Genomic DNA, 22,117 nt, shown 5'->3' on the forward strand with positions numbered 1-22,117 from the left:
TTTCTGGTTGTTTATTATTTTTTATATATCTTAAGATTCAAGATTCTTGAATTTTTCTTGAGAAAATTGGATAAAATATAGACAAATTCACCCTTAAATTGAGCTTAAACTTTGCAAAAACAAAACACACATTAAATCTAATAAAGACTTTGGGGGAAGAGGAAGACCAACCGCGTAAATATTGGCTTAGCACCTCACTGCCACTGTCGTGTGCTAAATGTCAGATGGCAGGTTTGGCAGATTAACATTGAGGTGCCATGTCATCATTGGAGGGAAGACGGGAGTCAAACCTGCAGGTCAGGGTGTACAGTTTCAAACTCGGGCAGCTGCTGCAGCATCACCCCTTTATCTGAGCCCTCAGCGGCACTAATGATGATTCTACAGAAGGTTTTCACCGACAGCTGGGAAACAGACGTGAGCATTAAAGCCTCTACCTAAGGCCTCAGGAAGTTTCATTTCAATGTCTAGAACTTGGAGTGGTTTTTAAGCTCAGCATAGACTATACATAAAGACTACATATAAAGAACAAAAACAAACTTCTGAAGATCTTCTTTTAAAGAAGAAGCCTGGACAGGCCTCCCTTTTAGACTCTATTTCAAATTCAAATTCAAATTCAAATTTTATTTGTCACACACACACAACCATACACAGTATGACATGGGGGTGAAATGCTTGTAGCTGTACAATGCCCGACCATTAAATGACAGGAGAAAAGTTTTACAATATTTACAATTTACAGTTTACTACAAAAATTTACAAATTAACTTAGGAATTTACAGTAAAGAATGTGCAAATAGCAGAAGAGATTATAAAGATAAGGATTATAAATTATAGGAATTATAGGATTATAGGAAATGTGTGGTGGTGCGTGTGGTGACGAGTGTGAGAGTCCAGTCTTATAGTGACGTGTTTGGGAGAGTCCAGTCCTACACCTGGTTCAGGGCCCGAATAGCCTGGGGGAAGAAGCTCCTCCTCATTCTCTCTGTTTTGGCCTTAAGGGAGCGGAAGCGCTTCCCAGACCTCAACAGTGAGAAGAGTCCATTGTTGGGATGGGAGAGGTCCATCATAATCTTCCTGGCTTTGGACTTGCACCACTTGGTGTAGATGGACAGCAGGTCAGGGAGCTCTGATTGAATGATGCGTTCTGCCGAGCGCACCACCCTTTGCAGATCTCGTCTGTCCTGCTTGGTGCTGTTCCCAAACCAGGTGCAGATGTTTGCCGTCAGGACGCTCTCGATGGTGCAGGAGTAGAAGTTCTTGAGCACCTTCAGTGGCAGATGGAAGTCTCTAAGTCTTCTGAGGAAGAAGAGACGCTGACGGGCTTTCTTAACCAGGGTGTTGATGTGACAGGACCATGACAGGTCCTGAGTGATGTGGACACCCAGGTATCGGAAACTGTCCACTCTCTCCACTGGCGTGCCACTGATGATGAGGGGTTTGTAATTCCTCGCCTGCTTTGTAGTGAAGTCCACGATCAGCTCCTTAGTCTTGCTGATGTTTAGGAGGAGGTTATTCTCCTGGCACCAGGTCTCCAGGTTCCTAATCTCCTCCAGGTAGGCCGTCTCGATGTTGTCAGAGATCAGGCCCACAACAGCAGTGTCGTCAGCAAACTTGACAATGGAGGTGGTGTCGGATGTGGTTACACAGTCATAAGTGTACAGTGAGTACAGCAGGGGGCTTAAAACACTGCCCTGAGGCACTCCAGTGCTGAGTGAGATGGAGGGGGAGACTTGTTTTCCCACCCTCACTGATTGGGGTCTGTCTGTGAGGAAGTTGATTTCACCTTTTTATTTCATTTTTTTGTTTTCTCCGCATCTGTTTAGAAGTTTTCTGAAAAGATGTACATGTAGTAGCCTTGAAGAAAGTAGAAATGTCATGTAGAAGTCGCCTTTCTTCGTGTCATTAAGAGATCTGCACTGATGGTCTAGTTTTCCTCAAGAACCAGCAAAAGCCTCTTTTTGGGGTTAAGGCTCTGCCCATCTAAAGGCTAATTTTAACTTCATGCAATGTCTTATAAGGGCTGTTCTTCTACTTGCACCTGCTCTTTGATGCTATCTTTCCCCTGAACAGTTTTATTCAAGGCCTTTTAGGGTTATGTGTAGACTGGGGATGTTTTACTTTTTGGAGGCCTTTTGGAGCCTCTATAAGAGGTTTCTGTTAGATAAAAGCCCTGATGTAAAGTTATATATATCCACTTAATACTTTTCTACAAAGCTGTAACTTCAAAGGAAGCATCTTCTAAACAAACCTAAGCTTTGAATTTTGAAACTTGGTTTATAACCAATGCTCAGTTGGTACTAAAGAAAATAAAAACAAAATAATTCGAAGGAAGAAAATACCCCCATGCATCACACCACCAGCAGCCTGAACTGTTGATAGATGGCGGGATTGATCTATGCTTTCATGTTCACACCAAATTCTGACTCTACCATCTGAATGTCACAGCACAACTCGACACTCATCAGACCAGACAACATTTTTCCAATTTTTTGTTGTCCAGCTGTTATGATCTTGTGCCTACTGGGACCTCAGCTGACACCTGGTGTAGTCTACCTGCTTCAAAGTTTGACATGCATTCAGAGATGCTCTTCTGCACAATTACAAGTAACGAGTGGTTATTTGAGTTACTGTTGTCTTGCTATAAATTGGGAGCAGTCTGGCCATTCTCCTCTGACCTCTGACATCAACAAGCCATTTTCACCCACAGAACTGGATATTTTCTCTTTATTGTTCTCTGTAAACCTGAGAGATGGTTGTGTGGGAAAATCCAAGTTTCTAAAATATTCAGATCAACAACCATGCCACATTCAAAATCGCTTAAATCACCTTTATTCTACATTCTGATTTGAGCTTCAGCACGTTTTCTTGACCATGTCTACGTGCCTAAACAAATTCAGTTGCTGAAATGTGATTGGCTGATTAGATATTTGCATTAATGAGAAGTTGAACAGATACACCTAATTAAGTGAGCCTCACTTTAGAGCTACATAGTCATATTTTGTCAGTCATTTGGAAACTCACACATCATTGCAATGCTTATATTTATTATTAAAATAGTTTTGGTACAATTTTTACTTTTTACTTCTTTCACATTTATAAAGCATAGAAAATAGAAAATAGGCCAAATTCTGCTGGTGATAATTTTGTATTTCTGATATTTTTTTGTAAATTTCACATGTGAAAATGAGGACTTTACATTTGTAGCTCATATATTTTATTTTATCCTATTTTTTGTTAGAACTTCTTCCGGAGCTATAGGGAATTCTACTTCAGGTGATTCAGATGGTCACTTGTGCAAGGAGCTATTCATTTTGTTTTTCTAATGGACTGATTGAGCTACGTTTGGAGGCAGGCAGGTAAATATAAACCCATTAGACGGCTGCCACAGCCTTGAACATCCATTCAAGCCATTACACACAAACACAAACACACAGGTATATTCAGGAAGAAAGAGGTAATGGCAAAAGTCAGATGAGCTGAACTGAAAGAAAATACCCTTTTAATGACACATCATTGGAAGAGGAAGCTCTCTGCTCACCTGCCACAGTCATGACATTTCTGTCCATGCGTCTAATAAATATTTTCTCAAAGCATTTATCATTTTCTATGTCCTGACTTTTCATTAATATAATAATAATAATATCAAAGCCTTTGTTTAAAATGTGAAAGGTAAAGAGCTATAAATAAAAAGAAATTAAGAAAATTGGAAGCAGAGTTCACAAAAAGAGCAAATGTTTATAGTACCCCAGTGAGGATTGGCATGTGAATTAGCCACAGTCCAATGAATTATATTAATAAGTATGGAAATCATTTCAAAATAAAACCTTTGGGAGAGTAAAGGAAAATAATGTCAGCAGCAGGTAGAAAAGCTACAGTGATACAACTGAGTGTACATCTGAAGACTATTTAGACTCTGTGGTTGTACCCAAACATTACACAACATTACACTACTTATACTACCACTAATAATAAACTGACCTTTACTGAATAAAATCTGTGCAATTTCCCTTTTAATATAACCTGCACGTTGAACCCAAGCATCATATTTTTGGGACTAAGAGAATTAAAACAAACACTGTGGTCAGCAAACTGATGCCAAACGCTTCTTCTTTTGGCCACCAGGGGGAGACAATTCCCCAGAGTCAACCTTACAGTCAAATGACTATATTTTATTTCAATATGAAATATAAAGACAATAATGAATAAAGGTTTGAATTTAACACTTAAACTTACTATAGTAGCACTGTTCTCTAATAGCTGTTTGTTCTCAGCTCTAAGCTCCAACTCCTACCATCTGAGAAAGCTACACTTAACCTACAATCATTTTGGAGAGGCACAAGTGAAGCACCTGTCTGCAAAACTGGTAGATGCACATTGCCAACTGGACAATCTCAGGCATCGAGACGCAAACTGCAGCCATTCTCCTGTTCAGCAGGTAGATGTGAGAATGTAGCTCAGTGATCTTTGACAAAAACTGTCAAACTGCAAGGCAGGAAAAAAAGAAATATTAATTAAATCATATTAATGGGACAGTTTCAAAGTCAGCACATGGAATTCAAAAACAGTTCCTGAAATTAAATTATGATTCCCTTTCATCCCCACGTGCAAATACAGAGTTATATTTGGAAGGTAAGATTTTGTTATTACTTTGTTTTATTTTTTTATATAGTGTCTTTCAGTCTTCATTTTTTTAAATCTATGCCCCTTGGTATTCAGTTACTTTAAAAAGAAATGCATTCATGACTATCACAACTTCACAGTTTTTCTTTTAGTTTTTACAGCACATTTTGCTGTTGCCAGTCTAGAGGCTTTTATTTTAATACTTAATTTGTATTTTATCTTCCCACAGCCCAAAGACTCGCAGTTAGTGGGTGTAGGGATTCTAAATTGCCTATGGGTGTGAATGTAAATGTGAATGGTTGTCTATCTCCCTGTGTTAGCCATGCAACAGACTGGAGACCTGTCCAAGGAGTACCCCGCGTCCCCGCGACAAAGACTCCAGTCAGGCCCACTAGAACGCCCTGAAAATGCATAGATTTTGAATTTTTCACTGTATTTTCACATATTTTAAGCCTTTCCTATTAATAAAGAACCCCCATTATTCATTTTACAACAGAAATTAAGTAAAAATTAAGTAACAGATAAAAAGTTTCCTGTTTTTTCACTATCTACTGTATTAAATTGTGTTTGAAACAAACTCTCATTCTTCAAACTAATTTGTAATTTTAAATGTTAAACTATTGTTTGATTAAACATCCAGTAATAATACAGAAAATATATATATTAACAAAGCACTCATCATATCAGGTCAGGACTCAAAGCAAAAAATAAAATCTTTATTCAGGTCAAGTGGTAAAAGGCCAAATCCAAGTCAGTGGGTGAAAACTACATCTTAGAGGTAATTTAGAAAACCCAGAGGACACTATGTCAGCAAAGCAAATGCTAAGACAAAGAAGGAGCAGTATATGCACAGACTGAGGGCTGACTGGGAATTGGAAACAGGAGAAGAAAATAGAAATCTGAAAATACATTAAACCTAAAAAGCCCAAAGTGACCTGAAATAACGTGGACGGAAACTTAAGAATAAAATACTGTGAAAAATCATGAGAGTGAACACGAACACATAAGTGCCTTTCATCTGTTTATCGTTTGAAGCCATCTTTTCAAAAACTCCTCGGTCACTAAAATCCAGTTTGTTCAGTTTTTTTCCCATTACTCCCAGTCAGCTCATTTCCTCGTCCGCCGGAGCAACATTTCCCTGAACTTTCGTAACTTCCTGTGATGCTTTGTAAATTGTAGATATAAACAAACTTTCATTTAACGATGAATTCAAAATACTAAAAACAACAATATTGAGATCAGTTATTGGCCTGAGGGTTTCAACTTTGCCCTCAATGTTTCCTGTAGAGGTGAAGGAGGAACGTTTCCAGCTGCTGTACCGTTCTTTGTTTGTAGTAGACTGAGGTACAGATTGCTCAACATTTGATGTGTAAATGTTAATAGTTGTCAGGAATGAGGAGATTTATTTGTTCTCAGCTTTGTTTAGGGTGTTCCAGTCAGAGCGTTGTTGCAAGTTAATTATTGAAGCCATATTACAATGTATCAGCTGATTTTCAACCTATGAGCTACAGCTTAAGACTTGTTTGAAGAGTTTAATGAGCCTGAGTGATAACAGAGATGATTTGGGGGATTTTCTTTTTTTCTTGACACAGACGTCGTGAAGACACCAGAGAGCTGAATAGCGAAGAAGCTAGTGGGAGAAACGCAGAGTGAGTAGAACTTTGATTTATTTGAGCCTCCCAGGTTTTTCTCTCCATCACAAAGCAGCTGCTTTTATCTTTGTTTGTTAGCTTATGTGGTGAACATTTGAAGACTCTAATCTCTGAGGTCTTGAATTGGCTAAAGACTCCAAACCCCCAACAACGAAGTCTCCAACATTCGGCTCAGAGCCTTTCAAACAGAATGAGCAGGTAGAAATTTGTTCATCAGATCATTTTAAACACAGAAAGCCTGACTGTGTTATATTTACTAAGACTCAGGTGTTCTTGAAGTGCACCCTGAACGGTTTCATAATCAAACTATAAAACTGAAGTGCTGTTGCTAAGCTCTAGTTTGACTCTGAGGCTGTTTTATTGTTGTTTTATGAAGGAACAAAGTGCATTACTGGAATGGGTGAGTTCTTCCTGCTGGGTTCCTGTAAGTGCCATTGTTGGGATGGATTTATGGAGGATCTGTGGAATTCACAGCAATTCAATTGTAGTTAATCCCTCACACCTGTGTAACCACAGTTAATGTTTAAATTTTGAGTTCAGTGTTATCGCTTCAGAAATTCAAATACATTTCTTCCTTTATCAATTATATTTAACCTTCTATTTCCAGATGTAATAAAATAGAAGCAGTAAACACTGAAATCGCAGCATGACTTTTCCTTCAAAACACAGAGTCACACTGCTTAAGTTCAATATTTGTATCTAAATCTGCACCAAGACAGAGTCGACACGATAGATTTTTTCAGTTAATGCTAATAATATTTCAAATGTCATGTGTGACAAGTGGAGAAGCACAGAGAGATTGTGAGTACCAAAATAACCTAAAATAGAGTTAAGCACTTATCCTCTAACTAACCACCATCAGTGTGTTTTAATAGTAGTAAGGATGCCAACACAAACTTGTCACTGATGTGTTCTGTTCAGCAATAAGCCAGTGGCAGGTGTAAGCTTATTAGTTCTTCTAAAAGTAAGTCTAGCAGTTTGGCAGCCATCCTGAAATACATCAGCTGATGGCAGCTTCTTCTGCGTCACACTGCCGTCTGACTGCCACATGAATGTTTTGTGTTTCCTCTGCAGGTGAAGGTAGAAAGTGTGTGTGAGCTGATGTGGATGTGAATTCAGCAGCATGGATCAGTGTGAGAACAGACAGGAGGGAGTCCCTCCCTCTAAAACCACTCTGTGTGGGGAACATGAGAGCCAGACCAAAGCTCAGAGGTGAGATGACCATCTCTAACTGTCCACGACTCTTCTCCATGTCACAGCTCAGCTCTCACATCACTGCTCCATCATTATTCACAGGAACCAACCTGGAGCTGAACCCAGCTGTGTGTCCTTAAAGAGTGACTGGTCAAAAAATCGCCTCATTTATTTTAAAGGACAAAAATCATCTGCAGAGAGGTGAGCTGTGTTAGTAATATGAACTTTTTGATAGTTATCATTTTGGTGCCTGTTGAAAGTAGGAACATGGGTAGTCCTGTAAAGGCCAAAGTAAAGTGTTTACGTCTGGGTGAGACCGTTCCCCTTCCCGATACGTAACATACCGATGATTTGTCATGTCCTGAGGTGTCACATAGGAACCAGAAATGTAACCTTCCGCGCCCCTATGATGCGTGCCGGGTTGTGGATAGGATCCAATAGAATGACTCTCCCGGTGGTAACACACGTTCCAGACGTGTATTCCAGCCCTAACCCTAAACTTAATCCTAATCCTAATCCTAACCATAACCTTATCCCTACTATTAACCACAACCTTAATCATATTAGATAGTGTTTTCCAAAGCGATTCATAATGAGAAAGTAAAATAAATGTACATGTGTAGATTCAGTCCAAACAGTTCTCGTGCTTCATCCCTTTCTGAACAGGTAACATAGAGATGTGTTGGGTGGCCAAAAGCATAACATACCGATGATTTGTCACATTAAACATATTATGCTTTGGGATGAGAACGTTTGTCTGAGTGGTGCTCTGTTCTTACAGTGACTGTTTGGAGTTTCTTTATGCTGATTTACAGTCTGGAAAAACAAGGTTGTATTTGGGATGATGGTGAGGTCTTCATCTGTTTTTGTTGCTGGAAATGAAAAAAAATTCTTCTCTGTCTAACAGGACCTATGGGAGACCTGAACCAAGCAGTGTATCTTTAAAGAGTGACGGGTCAAAAAATCGCCTCATTTATTTCAAAGGACAAAAATCATCTCCTGCAGAGAGGTGAGCTGTTAGTAACAATGATGTGTTTTAAATGAACTGCTTTTTGTTGTTTCATGGCCCTAAACAGCATTAAAAAAAAATAAGGAACTGAGCAAGGAATACCTTTATTCCACAGGGTGGGCCATTTATATGGATACACCGTAATAACATGGGAATGGTTGGTGATATTAAAGTCCTGTTTGTGGCACATTAGTATATGCGAGGGGGCAAACTCCTCAAGATGGGTGGTGACCATGGTGGCCATTTAGAAGTCGGCCATTTTGGATACAACTTTTGTTCTTTCAATAGAACGAGGGCCATGTGACACATCAAACTTATTGGTAATGTCACAAGAAAAACAATGGTGTGCTTGGTTTCAACGTAAATGTATTCTTTCATGAGTTATTTACAAGTTTCTGACCACTTATAAAATATGTTCAATGTGCTGTCCATTGTGTTGGATTGTCAATGCAACCCTCTTCTCCCACTCTTCACACACTGATAGCAACACCGCAGGAGAAATGCCAGCACAGGCATCCAGTATCCATAGTTTCAGGTGCTGCACATCTCGTATCTTCACACCATAGACAATTGCCTTCAGATGACCCCAAAGATAAAAGTCTAAGGGGGTGAGATCGGGAGGCCTTGGGGGCCATTCAAGTGGCCCACGACGACGAATCCATTTTCCAGGAAACTGTTCATCTAGGAATGCTCGGACCTGGCACCCATAATGTGGTGGTGACCATCTTGCTGGAAAAACTCAGGGAACGTGCCAGCTTCAGTGCATAAAGAGGGAAACACATCATTATGTAGCAATTTCAAATATCCAGTGGCCTTGAGGTTTCCATTGATGAAGAATGGACCCACTACCGTTGTAGCCCATATACCACACCAAACCATCACTTTTGTTGTTCCAACAGTCTTGGAGGGATCCATCCAATGTGGGTTAGTGTCAGACCAATAGCGGTGGTTTTGTTTGTTAACTTCACCATTCACATAAAAGTTTGCCTCATCACTGAACAAAATCTTCTGCGTGAACTGAGGGTCCTGTTCCAATTTTTGTTTTGCCCATTCTGCAAATTCTGTGCGGCGATCTGGGTCATCCTCGTTGAGATGCTGCAGTAGCTGGAGTTTGTAAGGGTGCCATTTGTGAGTAGCTAATATCCGCCGAAGGCATGTTCGACTAATGCCACTCTCCAGTGACATGCGGCGAGTGCTACGCTGTGGGCTCTTGCTGAATGAAGCTAGGACAGCCACTGATGTTTCTTCATTAGTGACAGTTTTGTTACGTCCACATTTTGGCAAATCCAACACTGAACCAGTTTCACGAAACTTAGCAAGCAGTTTGCTAACTGTAGCATGGGAGATGGGTGGTCTCGTAGGGTGTCTTGCATTGAAATCTGCTGCAATGACTCGGTTACTGCGTTCACCAGTTATCAACACAATTTCGATCCGCTCCTCACGTGTTAACCTCTTCGACACGTCAATGGCTGTGAACGAAGAGAAACTTGTAAATAACTCATGAAAGAATAAAGTTACGTTGAAACCAAGCACACCATTGTTTTTCTTGTGACATTACCATTTTATTATGGTGTATCCATATAAATGGCCCACCCTGTACATTTAACCTTCTTCAGCTTATTGTGGGACCATCAATAGTCCTGCATAGTGTAAATGACTGTTTTACTTTGGGTGGTAAATCACAAACACTAGTTTCCTTCTGCTCAGGCATGGCCTGCAAACCAGGTTCTCTTATGGATGACAAAAGTATTCTAAGTCTTCATCAAATTCTTTTGCTGGAAATGAAAAAACAATTTTCTTCTGTCTAACAGGATCTATGGGAAACCTGGAGAACTTAGATCTGACACAAGCAGGGTATCTTTAAAAAGTGATGAGTCTAAAGATTGCTTTATTTACAGGGAGTGCAGAATTATTAGGCAAATTAGTATTTTGTCCACATCATCCTCTTCATGCATGTTGTCTTACTCCAAGCTGTATAGGCTCGAAAGCCTACTACCAATTAAGCATATGAGGTGATGTGCATCTCTGTAATGAGAAGGGGTGTGGTCTAATGACATCAACACCCTATATCAGGTGTGCATAATTATTAGGCAACGTCCTCCCCTTTGGCAAAATGGGTCAAAAGAAGGACTTGACAGGCTCAGAAAAGTCAAAAATAGTGAGATATCTTGCAGAGGGATGCAGCAGTCTCAAAATTGCAAAGCTTCTGAAGCGTGATCATCGAACAATCAAGCGTTTCATTCAAAATAGTCAACAGGGTCGCAAGAAGCGTGTGGAAAAACCAAGGCGCAAAATAACTGCCCATGAACTGAGAAAAGTCAAGCGTGTAAGTAAGTAAGTAAGTAAGTAAGTAAAATTTTATTTATATAGCACATTTCTAGATATAAATCACAAAGTGCTTTACAAGATATAACAGATTATAAAAAAAAACAAACAAGATACAAACAAAGTTAGCAAAAAGCAATTTTAAAAAGATGTGTTTTTAGCTGTTTTTTAAAAGTAATCAATGAAACAGCGGATCGTAAGTCCTGAGGAAGGGAACTCCACAGTCTGGTGGCCACAATATCAAAAGCTCTATCACCCCTAGTTTTCAGTCTCGTATAGTGAGTGACAAGTAGGCCCTGACTACTCGACCTCAGAGACCTACTAGGGGCATAGGGCTGTAAAAGTTCAATAATATATGGTGGTGCTTGTTGTTGAAGAGCCTTAAAAGTTAAAACCAAAATCTTAAAATGGACTCTAAATTCGACAGGAAGCCAATGTAACTGCATAAGCAACGGTGTTATATGTGAAAATTTAGAAGGGTGCAGCTGCCAAGATGCCACTTGCCACCAGTTTGGCCATATTTCAGAGCTGCAACATCACTGGAGTGCCCAAAAGCACAAGGTGTGCAATACTCAGAGACATGGCCAAGGTAAGAAAGGCTGAAAGACGACCACCACTGAACAAGACACACAAGCTGAAACGTCAAGACTGGGCCAAGAAATATCTCAAGACTGATTTCTCTAAGGTTTTATGGACTGATGAAATGAGAGTAAGTCTTGATGGGCCAGATGGATGGGCCCGTGGCTGGATTGGTAAAGGGCAGAGAGCTCCAGTCCGAATCAGATGCCAGCAAGGTGGAGGTGGAGTACTGGTTTGGGCTGGTATCATCAAAGATGAGCTTGTGGGGCCTTTTCGGGTTGAGGATGGAGTCAAGCTCAACTCCCAGTCCTACTGCCAGTTTCTGGAAGACACCTTCTTCAAGCAGTGGTACAGGAAAAAGTCTGCATCCTTCAAGAAAAACATGATTTTCATGCAGGACAATGCTCCATCACACGCGTCCAAGTACTCCACAGCGTGGCTGGCAAGAAAGGGTATAAAAGAAGAAAAACTAATGACATGGCCTCCTTGTTCACCTGATCTGAACCCCATTGAGAACCTGTGGTCCATCATCAAATGTGAGATTTACAAGGAGGGAAAACAGTACACCTCTCTGAACAGTGTCTGGGAGGCTGTGGTTGCTGCTGCACGCAATGTTGATGGTGAACAGATCAAAACACTGACAGAATCCATGGATGGCAGGCTTTTGAGTGTCCTTGCAAAGAAAGGTGGCTATATTGGTCGCTGATTTGTTTTTGTATTGTTTTTGAATGTCAGAAATGTATATTTGTGAATGTGGAGATGTTATATTGGTGTCACTGGTAAAAATAAATAATTGAAATGGGTATATATTTGTTTTTTGTTAAGTTGCCTAATAATTATGCACAGTAATAGTCACCTGCACACACAGATATCCCCCTAAAATAGCTAAAACTAAAAACTACTTCCAAAAACATTCAGCTTTGATATTAATGAGTTTTTTGGGTTCATTGAGAACATGGTTGTTGTTCAATAATAAAATTATTCCTCAAAAATACAACTTGCCTAATAATTCTGCACTCCCTGTATTTTAAAGGACAAAAATTATCTCCTACAGAAAGGTGAGCTGTTACTAACACTGATGCTATTTTAGCCATCAGTTTGGTGTTTGACTTAAATTAACTGAAATACTAAGGTATTAAGGAATTCCTTTATTATATAATATATACACAGATGTATATTTAAACGTCTGCAGCTTATTGTAGGACCATCCATAGTCCTGCATAGTGTAAATGGCTGAGGGTCACATCATGAGGACCACGAAATACCTAATTACCATTTAAATCCAAATCATATTTACCTCACTGATTGCACCTTAAACTAAAGTTGATTCACATTCTTTCAAATCTAGATTTACAGAAAACAATGGCAGATAATTGTGCAACAGCTCTTTATGTTGAAGAATGTACGTATCCATTCAGACACAATGAACTCAAGCACTCATTTTACCTGGAAATACCAAGATTACATCATCACCAGTGTTCACAATCTGACAGTGAAAACAGGACAATAGTAGAAGAGAAGGATCTTAACACTATCAAAGGAGATTTTGAAAGAATCTCAAACAGTTACTGAATCCTCTGAATGTGTGAATATTTTTGAAATTATTAGAATATAAGAAATAAGAAATATCAAATGAAAGGAGGATCTGCTGTGAAAATATAATACTGTTGGCATGGATAGCAGGGATAGCTCAGCAGGTAGAGTGGTGGCCCCATGATCGGAAGGTCGGGGGTTCGACTCCACTGAACAGCTACCCTGAGGTACCCCTGAGCAAGGTACCGTCCCTACACACTGCTCCCCGGGCTGCCCACTGCTTCACTGGGTGAATGGGTTAAATGCAGAGGAACTATTTCCCTATGCGGACTAACTTGCACACTTTACTTTACTTATTGTCCCTGATAGACAATAAATCGATGCAGTCTATTAAGTGTATGGAAAATCCATTGATACAGATGCTGGTTGGGTTTAGAAAGAAAACATTCTGAATAAAAAAAAACCTCACAACAAAAAAGTGCCTGCATTAAATTTGCACACATATGCTAAAGTTATTTGACAAACATAATAGAAAGTGTCAGGTTGAATTTACACAATGATCTTTCATGGAATTAACACATAACTGTTTATCAGATGTACAATGTTGAAAAAATGCTAAGCTGAGTAGCTGAGTATCAATGAGATCGTCAAGAGTGGCAAACTTTTACAACTACATGGAGTCATATATAATCTAAACACCTTAGTTTTTTTTTCTTCAGATGTCACTTACATTGTCTTTCCCCTGTGCATGAACTAATATTCATGAGTCCTCCACAGACTGGACCAGGAAAATTCAGAGGTTTCTAGTGGTCATTTTGTCCAGCAGGATCAAAAACAGCTGGACTCCATATTCATGGTGCGTACATACAGTATATAACAACCACTCTTACATCTATTATGTTCATTCATCTTCATGTTGCTCTTTGTAGACCAGTGGAAGGACATGATGTCAGCACTATTTTGTCATTGACATAATGTTCTTATAATATTTTGTTCCAGCTGTTAGAGGACAACATCATCACGTTTGTAAAGAATGAACTGAAGAAGATGCACGAGATTTTGAGTCCAGATTATTTAGAGATGGAAGAAGATAATATGTCGAAGGATGACAATAAAAAGCAGAGGAGTAAAAGCAGAGAGGCATTTGTGACAATTGTGTTACACTTTTTGAAGAGAATAAAGCAGGAAGAGCTGGCTGACCGTCTGCAGAGCAGTAAGGGGATTTCTCAAAACATTTAAGCTGCAGCATGAATTTAAAATTGAAAAATGTCTCAATACTTACTGAATTGAAATTTTGGGATATTTTCTGAAAACCAAATTAATGTAATGTATTTATTTTTGTGTTTTCAGAAATGTTTGCTCCACTTTGTCAATGTAAACTTAAATCTACTTTGAACAAAAAGTTCCAGTGTGTGTTTGAGGGGATCACTAAAGCAGGAAACTCAACACTTCTGAATCAGATCTACACAGAGCTCTACATGACAGAGGGAGGGACTGCAGAGGTCAATGATGAACATGAGGTCAGACAGATTGAAACAACATCCAGGAAAGCAGACAAACCAAACACAACAATCAGACTAGAAGACATCTTTAAAACTTTACCTGGAATACATGAACCAATCAGAACAGTGCTGACAAAGGGAGTGGCTGGCATTGGGAAAACAGTCTTAACACAGAAGTTCACTCTTGACTGGGCTGAAGAAAAATCCAACCAGGACATCCAGTTCATATTTCCATTTACTTTCAAGGAGTTGAATGTGCTGAAAGAGGAAAAGTTCAGCTTGGTGGAACTTGTTCATCACTTCTTTACTGAAACCAAAGAAGCAGGAATCTGCAGCTTTGAAGACTTCCAGGTTTTGTTCATCTTTGATGGTCTGGATGAATGTCGACTTCCTCTGGACTTCCACAAAACTAAAATACTAACTGACTCCAGAAAATCCACCTCAGTGGATGTGCTGCTGACAAACCTCATCAGGGGGAACCTGCTTTCCTCTGCTCACATCTGGATAACCACGCGACCTGCAGCTGCCAATCAGATCCCTCCTGAGTGTGTTGACATGGTGACAGAGGTCAGAGGGTTCACTGACCCACAGAAGGAGGAGTACTTCAGGAAGAGATTCAGAGACAAGAAGCAGGCTTCTAGGATCATCTCTCACATCAAAACATCACAAAGCCTCCACATCATGTGCCACATCCCGGTCTTCTGCTGGATCAATGCTACGGTTCTGGAGGATGTGCTGAAAACAAAAGAACAGAGAGACATGCCCAAAACCTTGACTGAGTTGTACATCCACTTCCTGGTGGTTCAGGCCAAAGTGAAGAAGGTCAAGTATGATGGAGGATCTGAGACAGATCCACACTGGAGTCCAGAGAGCAGGAAGATGGTTGAGTGTCTAGGAAAACTAGCTTTTGAACAGCTGCAGAAAGGAAACCTGATCTTCTATGAAACAGACCTGACAGAGTGTGGCATCGATGTCAGAGCAGCATCAGTGTACTCAGGAGTGTTCACACAGATCTTTAAAGAGGAGAGAGGACTGTACCAGGACAAGGTGTTCTGCTTTGTCCATCTGAGCATTCAGGAGTTTCTGGCTGCTCTTCATGTCCATCTGACGTTCTTCAACTTCTGTGTCAATCTGCTAGAAGGAGAAACCTCTGCAGGGTCTAAAGCATTTAATAAACTCAAACTCCAAAACTGTGGTGGACAATTTCTTCACAAGAGTGCTGTGGACAAGGCCTTAGAGAGTCCAAATGGACACCTGGATTTGTTCCTTCGTTTCCTCCTGGGTCTTTCACTGCAGTCCAATCAAGCCCTTCTACGAGGTCTACTGACACAGACAGGAATGAGCTCAGAGACCAATCAACAGACAGTCCAGTACATCAAGAAAAAGATCAGTGAGAATCTGTCTGTAGAGCAAAGCATCAACCTGTTCCACTGTCTGAATGAACTACATGATCGTGCTCTAGTTGGGGAGCTCCAACAGTCCCTGAGTATGGGAAGTCTTTCCACAGAGAAACTGTCTCCTGCTCAGTGGTCAGCTCTGGTCTTCATCTTATTGACATCAGAAAAAGATCTGGATGTTCTTGATCTGAAGAAATATTCTGCTTCAGAGGATGCTCTTCTGAGGCTGCTGCCTGTGCTCAAAGCATCTAAGAAAGCTCTGTATGTTACCATAAAGTTTTTAAGATCTATTCACAAGGAAGATAAAGACTGAATTTGCTGCTTTCTGTGTATTTTCTCTTAGGCTGAATAACTGTAACTTGACAGAGAGAAGCTGTGAAGCTCTTTCTCTGTCTCTCAAAGTAGAAGGCTGTGAGCTGAGAACGCTGGACCTGAGCAATAACAATCTGCAGGATTCAGGCGTAAATCTCTTGATAGCTGGAATGGAGAGTATGCACTGTAAATTAGAGAAACTCAGGTCAGATACATTGTTTGTGGTTTAATGTGAGAGCTGTTTGCTAATTCGAACCTTCATTGAATGTAAACAATAACATGCACTCCTGAATTTCCTTAAGCATTTAAAGTTTTCCAGTTTCATATTGAGATTTACACATTTATTTAGTACTTTGTGGAAAACTTTGGAATTGTCTAAATTAGCAATTTTTTTTGTTTTTATTTAACAATTTGTTTATCTTCAATAAGTATCAAGAATCTTTTTTAGGCTTTAGCAGGTGTAGGGATTATATGTTATATATATCACGTGTGATTAAAAGTTTAAATTAGACATTTTAAAAATGTTTTTTTTTCTTCTAAATTACTGTCTCTTCAGGCTGAGCACTTGTAACCTTTCAGAGAAAAGCTGTGGAACTATGTCGTCAGTTCTCAGTCTCCAGTTCTCTAGTCTGAGAGAGATGGACCTGAGCAACAACAACCTGAGGGATACTGGAGTAAAAGCTTTGTCGGATGGACTAAGAAGTCCACACTGTAAATTGGAAACACTCAGGTCAGAAATAATCAATTGTTTAGTTGATGAACATTTTGAAATCTGGATTGCATAAGTAACCCAAGCCGGGGTTAGTTACTTATGCAAGTTTGAGGGGTTTTCTTTAACATTTCCATTTTTTTCTTCTTTAATTCTTGCCCACTGATAAAATTAAGATTTCTCCTTCGTTTGATTTTTGAACTTTGAGTTTTAAATCTGGACTAAATGTTTATGATCAAAAAGCGAATAACATACAAACGTACAGTTTATGGAATGTAATGGTCACTTTCCACTGAAATATTTCAACACAGATATCGTGATTCAGGCTCAGTCATCAAGCTAACTAAATCCCAAAAGGTCGATTCTGTTGATCTGGATGTAACGATGAACAGAATCAACCTTGGATTTCAACACAGACTAGAAATTAAATTGGTTCGTATTATAACCAGAATGAATTATTATTGTAGTTTGTCCTGTACTTTTTTGTGCTAATTATCTGCTGTTCTCTAATAGTATCTGTAATGATTATTATGTGCAGGCTATCGGGCTGTCTGATAACAGAAGAAGGTTGTACTCTTCTGGCCTCAGATCTGATGTCTAATCCCTCCTGTCTCAGAGAGCTGGACCTGAGCTACAATCATCCAGGAGAGACAGGCATGAATCTGTTGAAGCAGCTGAGACTTGACAATCTCAGGTAAAGAGAACGTCTCATAGCATCACACACATTTGAACACAGACGACTTATCAGAAGAAAGAGTATGTGATGCAGGAGCTTTTATGTATTGTAATCAAAAAGTAAAGTTATGTGTTTAGTTTGTGGAGAGCAGATTGCTGTGTTAAGACAAGATTTTTGATTTTCAACATAATCACAAAAACACAGTAAGCCATTCTCTGATGGGGAATTTAACACAGTGTTCAGTAGGTTCTGCCATGATAATATGCCCTGAGCTGGTATGTGTTCTGAGCCCTGCATGATGAGAGCAATTCCAAAACAGTTTAGAATGAAATGCACATGATTTCATTTCCCTTAACTTGCATTATAGGGAAAGGCTCCAATGATGTTCAGATTGAACTAATTGATATGCAGTCTGATTCAATACTGTCAGTCTGATTCAACTAGTATCACTGCTGGGTAGACCTGCTCAGAAGATGTTGGTTCTCTATGGATCTACATTTATATGTCAACAAACAAACACAGGAATGATATTTAACAAATCCAAGTACAGATTCTCTGTCAGTGATGATCATCTGTCTGCTGTCCTTCACATTTCCACCTCAGATATTGGACCTGACTTTAATGGACAAACAAACTAGACTTCTCTCACTGAAAAAGAAAAAAGAACCAAAAAACTGAACAAAATAACTAAAGTAATTAGTTTAATTGCTTAGTAATTAGTAAAATTAAACTCCATTGAAATTGTGTAAAAACATGCATGCTTCATTCTCACTCATTTGGGAGTATTGATGAAATAGCTTTTAATATGCTGTGACTTAAGGTGACTGTAGCTCAAGAGGTAGCACAGGCCAACTACTGATAAGAAGAGTAGGTGATTTGATCCCCGGCTGCTCCTGTCTGCATGCTTTCAATCTTTTTGTTGGACTACACTGTTTTTTTTGGGGTTTTTTTTTACATGTAGCTGTAAGGTTTGGTTCTCTGCGCACCTGTGGAGGCATACAAGTGCACCGGTGAACCCCTTTTAACCTTAGCTTCATTGTCTTTTTAATTAGGAAGTCTCCTGTGAAAAGAAATTTTTTTAAACTACATAACTGAGTGATGTTTAAGTTAATGAATGATCATTTTGACAAAGAGATTACAATGATGATCCACATAATTTAAATTATGAATTCTGCTATAATAAAACAGACTAACTAGATCATGACAACCACTGGACAAGACTTCAGAAGCATTTTCTTCAAGTGTATTTGTGAAAATATTGGACTGTTCCTTTATCATTGTCTAACAGCATGTGTGTGAGAGCGATGTAATGTCCATGTGTGCATGCTGAAAGAGACTGTGGTGGTCTGACCCCCCTCCTCCTTTCAGAGTGGAGCCTGCTGGAGTCCGATGGCTGAAACTAGGAAGTCTGAGGAAGTGTAAGTGTGTTTTTAATGTGATTCATGAAAACAAAGCAGCACACATTCAACCATCTTCAAACTGTCACATCACTCATTCACATCTCTGATGTCAGGAGTCATCATCAAAGTGTCAATCAATGAACAGATGATGGATAAATAATTGCAGCTGTATTGTGTTTGTTCTCTCCATCAGATTCCTGTCAACTCACAATCGACACAAACACAGTACACAGAAAACTCAAACTTTCTGACAACATGAAGGTGAGAAAAGCAAAGGAAGTTCAATCATATCCTGATCATCCAGACAGATTTGAACGGCCTCAGCTGCTGTGTAAAGATGGTCTGACTGGCTGTTGTTATTGGGAGGTCGAGTGGAATGGAAAAGTTGAGATATCAGTGAGTTACAGAGGAATCACAAGGAGACGAGACAATGACTGTTTGTTTGGATGGAGTGATCAGTCCTGGAGTCTGAGCTGCTGTGATGATGGCCGCTACTCTGCCTGGCACAATAAGAAATCAACATCCATCTCCTCCTCCTCCTCCTCTGTCTCTAACAGAGTAGCAGTGTATGTGGACTGTCCTGCTGGCACTCTGTCCTTCTACAGAGTCTCCTCTGACACTTTGATCCACCTCCACACCTTCAACACCACATTCACTGAACCTCTTTATCCTGGGTTTGGAATCTGGTCCTCTGGTTCCTCAGTGACTCTATGTGTAGTTTAGCATAATAGTGTCCTAACAGATAGTTTAGTCCGTACATGTCGGTCTCTTTCATTTTGAAACATGTTTTCAGATTTATGGATTCAGCTGATGTTTTAAACTGTTCTAAATGATTTTTGTAAACTTCTTTCCTGGCTTTGTAAGTTTGTTGAGCAGTCAGGGTTCATCTTGATATTTATTTTTACTTTTGTTAGTGTGATGAAATCATAACTAGATTTTAACGTGTCTGTGGTCAAATTTGGAGAATTAAATGGTCCTTTAGAACCTAGATATACAGATAGTCAGTTACCAATACTGAACATTGTTTTACTCTGTTGTGGTATAGACTCAAATAAAACAGTGACAAAAAGACTGTAACTGTGACTGTAAATCATTCATTTACCTGTCCAGATGACCTCTTGTGTTATAATATAAGAAGATGTGCTCTATTTATCCATACCATGTATCTGGTCACATGGTCCAGCTTTACAGAATATTATATCTAAGTTGTGCTCTTCTTTTGGCTCCCTGGCCCTCAAATTTCTCTGTCATCATAACTGGGAGAGGCTCAAATGAGAGGATGAGGTTCAAGTGAAGCATGCAAGGAGACACATTACCAAAAGAAAAAGCAACCAAAGTGTTGATGTTTAACAGAAGTGAATGTAAGTAAAGGTGCAATAATAATGCATTAAGTGAGCAGCGCCCTCCACTGGCAAGAGAGTAGAACTGATCATCAGCACTGGTGAGCTCATGCCATTGTAAAGGATCCTCTGTCAGTCCATCTTGCCACTATTCACAAGACTCTCTACTCCTGCTAAAGTATTGGTCAAATTTTATTGAAACTTGCCCACCCTGAGGACCTGATGTGTGTACATTACATACATACACATGTGTATATGTCATTTTGTTTAATTATTGATATTGAAACAGGTCTGATCAGGTCGGTACAATTACTGGGTTAGGATAGTTGCACTGCATGTGGCAATTATAAGCAACACACAGTAGCAGTGGCTCATGGTCAAAGTAGTCAATCATTTTACCTGAACCCTTGAATCTCTCCCTTGCTTATTATGTCCCCCCATCAATTTTCTTACTGCGATAATTTCACCTTCCTCCATCTCTTCCTCACTCTGTTGTTGGGACTGCTGTCCCTCCTACAGCGTCCTGTGACTGTAAAGCAGGGGTCCCCAATCCCAGTCCACGAGGGCCGGTGTCCCTGCAGGTTTTAGATGTGTCCTTGATCCATCACAGCTGATTTAAATGGATAAATTACCTTCTCAACCACTATATCCCAATTCAGGCTCTGCAGCCTTAAAGTACACAGCCTTAACGGTCCACAAGGGCCGCTAAGGTCGGAAGTGAGAGGCTTGTGAAATGGGACGGTCTAACCTCCGTCACGCTGCCCAGGTTGCCTAGCAACCGTGACACCGACAGCTGGAAACACTTCGTACAGCTTTGTTTGACAGAAATGAAGGAGAAAATGTTTTGTTCATTTATTTGTTTCTTTCTACATGAGCTTTGATTTGATAAGTATCTGAGGCTGAGACCACAGGACTGTGAAATCATGATTATTGGGCTTCACTTCTGTACTGAACAGTCATTTAAGATTAGCTAGTAAATAACAATTAGCTGATGTTGTTCATGAGACTAAAGTCATATCACTTTGGTAATGTAAATATAATATGGGCAATATTAAAGTTATAATTTCAATCATTATTAGTTATTACAGCATTGAATGAAGTCTGTTTCAAATACTGAGCTTCAGTAAAGATTCAAGCTGCATTTATTTATATTATTTATATTTCCTGTCACCTTAAATCTTCACTCAAAGACAGGTTTCTTTGACACTGTATATATAACTGTGTTATATATATGAGAGAAATATTTTTCTTTTAATAATAACAATAATAGTAATGGATTGAATTTATATAGCGCTTTTCAAGGCACCCAAAGCGCTTTACAATGCCACTATTCATTCACTCTCGCATTCACACACTGGTGGAGGCAGCTACAGTTGTAGCCACAGCTGCCCTGGGGCAGACTGACAGAAGTGAGGCTGCCATATCGTGCCATCAGCCCCTCTGGCCAACACCATCATGGGGAGGCTCGCGGCTCTCCAACGGGAGATCGAGAGACCAGTGTCAGAGTGCTAAATTCGCTGCTCGCATAAAGGAGAAATCAACAATATTCAACATATGGACATCACGGCGCCAGCTGCTCAGGCCCAAGGCTGGAGCCCACCAAAACAACTCCCTGATAACGACTGTGTGATGACTATTCTTCCCATGCAAGGCCACCTGGGTTGGCTGGATACTGTTTACTTAGCCTGATAGGGCGAAGGACACTGTCTCAGCTGAACTCTGGACACGCACACACATACACTTACACTGATAAGCACGCACTCATCCCCCTCCCTTTCCAAACGCCTTCGATGCTTGTTTCCTGCGGGGGAAGACGGCGGGTCTGCGTGCCGCGCTGAAATGGTAGCGCTGTATAGGACGACTGCTGTC

The 22,117-nt window shown here is 39.9% G+C and overlaps 1 protein-coding gene across 3 annotated transcripts; it reads left to right on the top strand.

Annotated features, from left to right (window-relative positions):
• The first annotated feature begins 6,069 nt into the window (after positions 1–6,069).
• Positions 6,070–19,966, top strand: LOC147301702 (NLR family CARD domain-containing protein 3-like). 3 transcript variants are annotated; one of them, XM_086284175.1, is made up of 14 exons: positions 6,070–6,269; positions 7,347–7,484; positions 7,569–7,667; positions 8,374–8,475; positions 10,287–10,368; positions 12,403–12,437; positions 13,690–13,768; positions 13,912–14,125; positions 14,263–16,072; positions 16,155–16,328; positions 16,680–16,853; positions 17,371–17,526; positions 18,877–18,926; positions 19,102–19,966. In XM_086284175.1, exons 2-14 carry the CDS (start codon positions 7,396–7,398, stop codon positions 19,629–19,631), a joined length of 3,594 nt encoding a protein of 1,197 aa, XP_086140301.1. In that variant the 5' UTR covers positions 6,070–6,269; positions 7,347–7,395; the 3' UTR covers positions 19,632–19,966. The 3 variants fall into 3 exon arrangements, 2 of the variants coding, with proteins under 2 accessions (XP_086140301.1, XP_086140299.1); XR_015127302.1 differs by lacking the exons at positions 10,287–10,368; positions 12,403–12,437 and having other exon boundaries at positions 18,797–18,926; positions 19,102–19,200; XM_086284173.1 differs by lacking the exons at positions 10,287–10,368; positions 12,403–12,437.
• Positions 19,967–22,117: the final 2,151 nt, after the last annotated feature.

The sequence above is a fragment of the Aulonocara sp. 'chitande type north' Nkhata Bay genome, linkage group LG23 (genome assembly GCF_057382095.1).
Source record: "Aulonocara sp. 'chitande type north' Nkhata Bay isolate Kocher_YH1m ecotype deep benthic linkage group LG23, A_spYH_male_GT1.1, whole genome shotgun sequence".
NCBI lineage: Eukaryota > Metazoa > Chordata > Actinopteri > Cichliformes > Cichlidae > Aulonocara > Aulonocara sp. 'chitande type north' Nkhata Bay.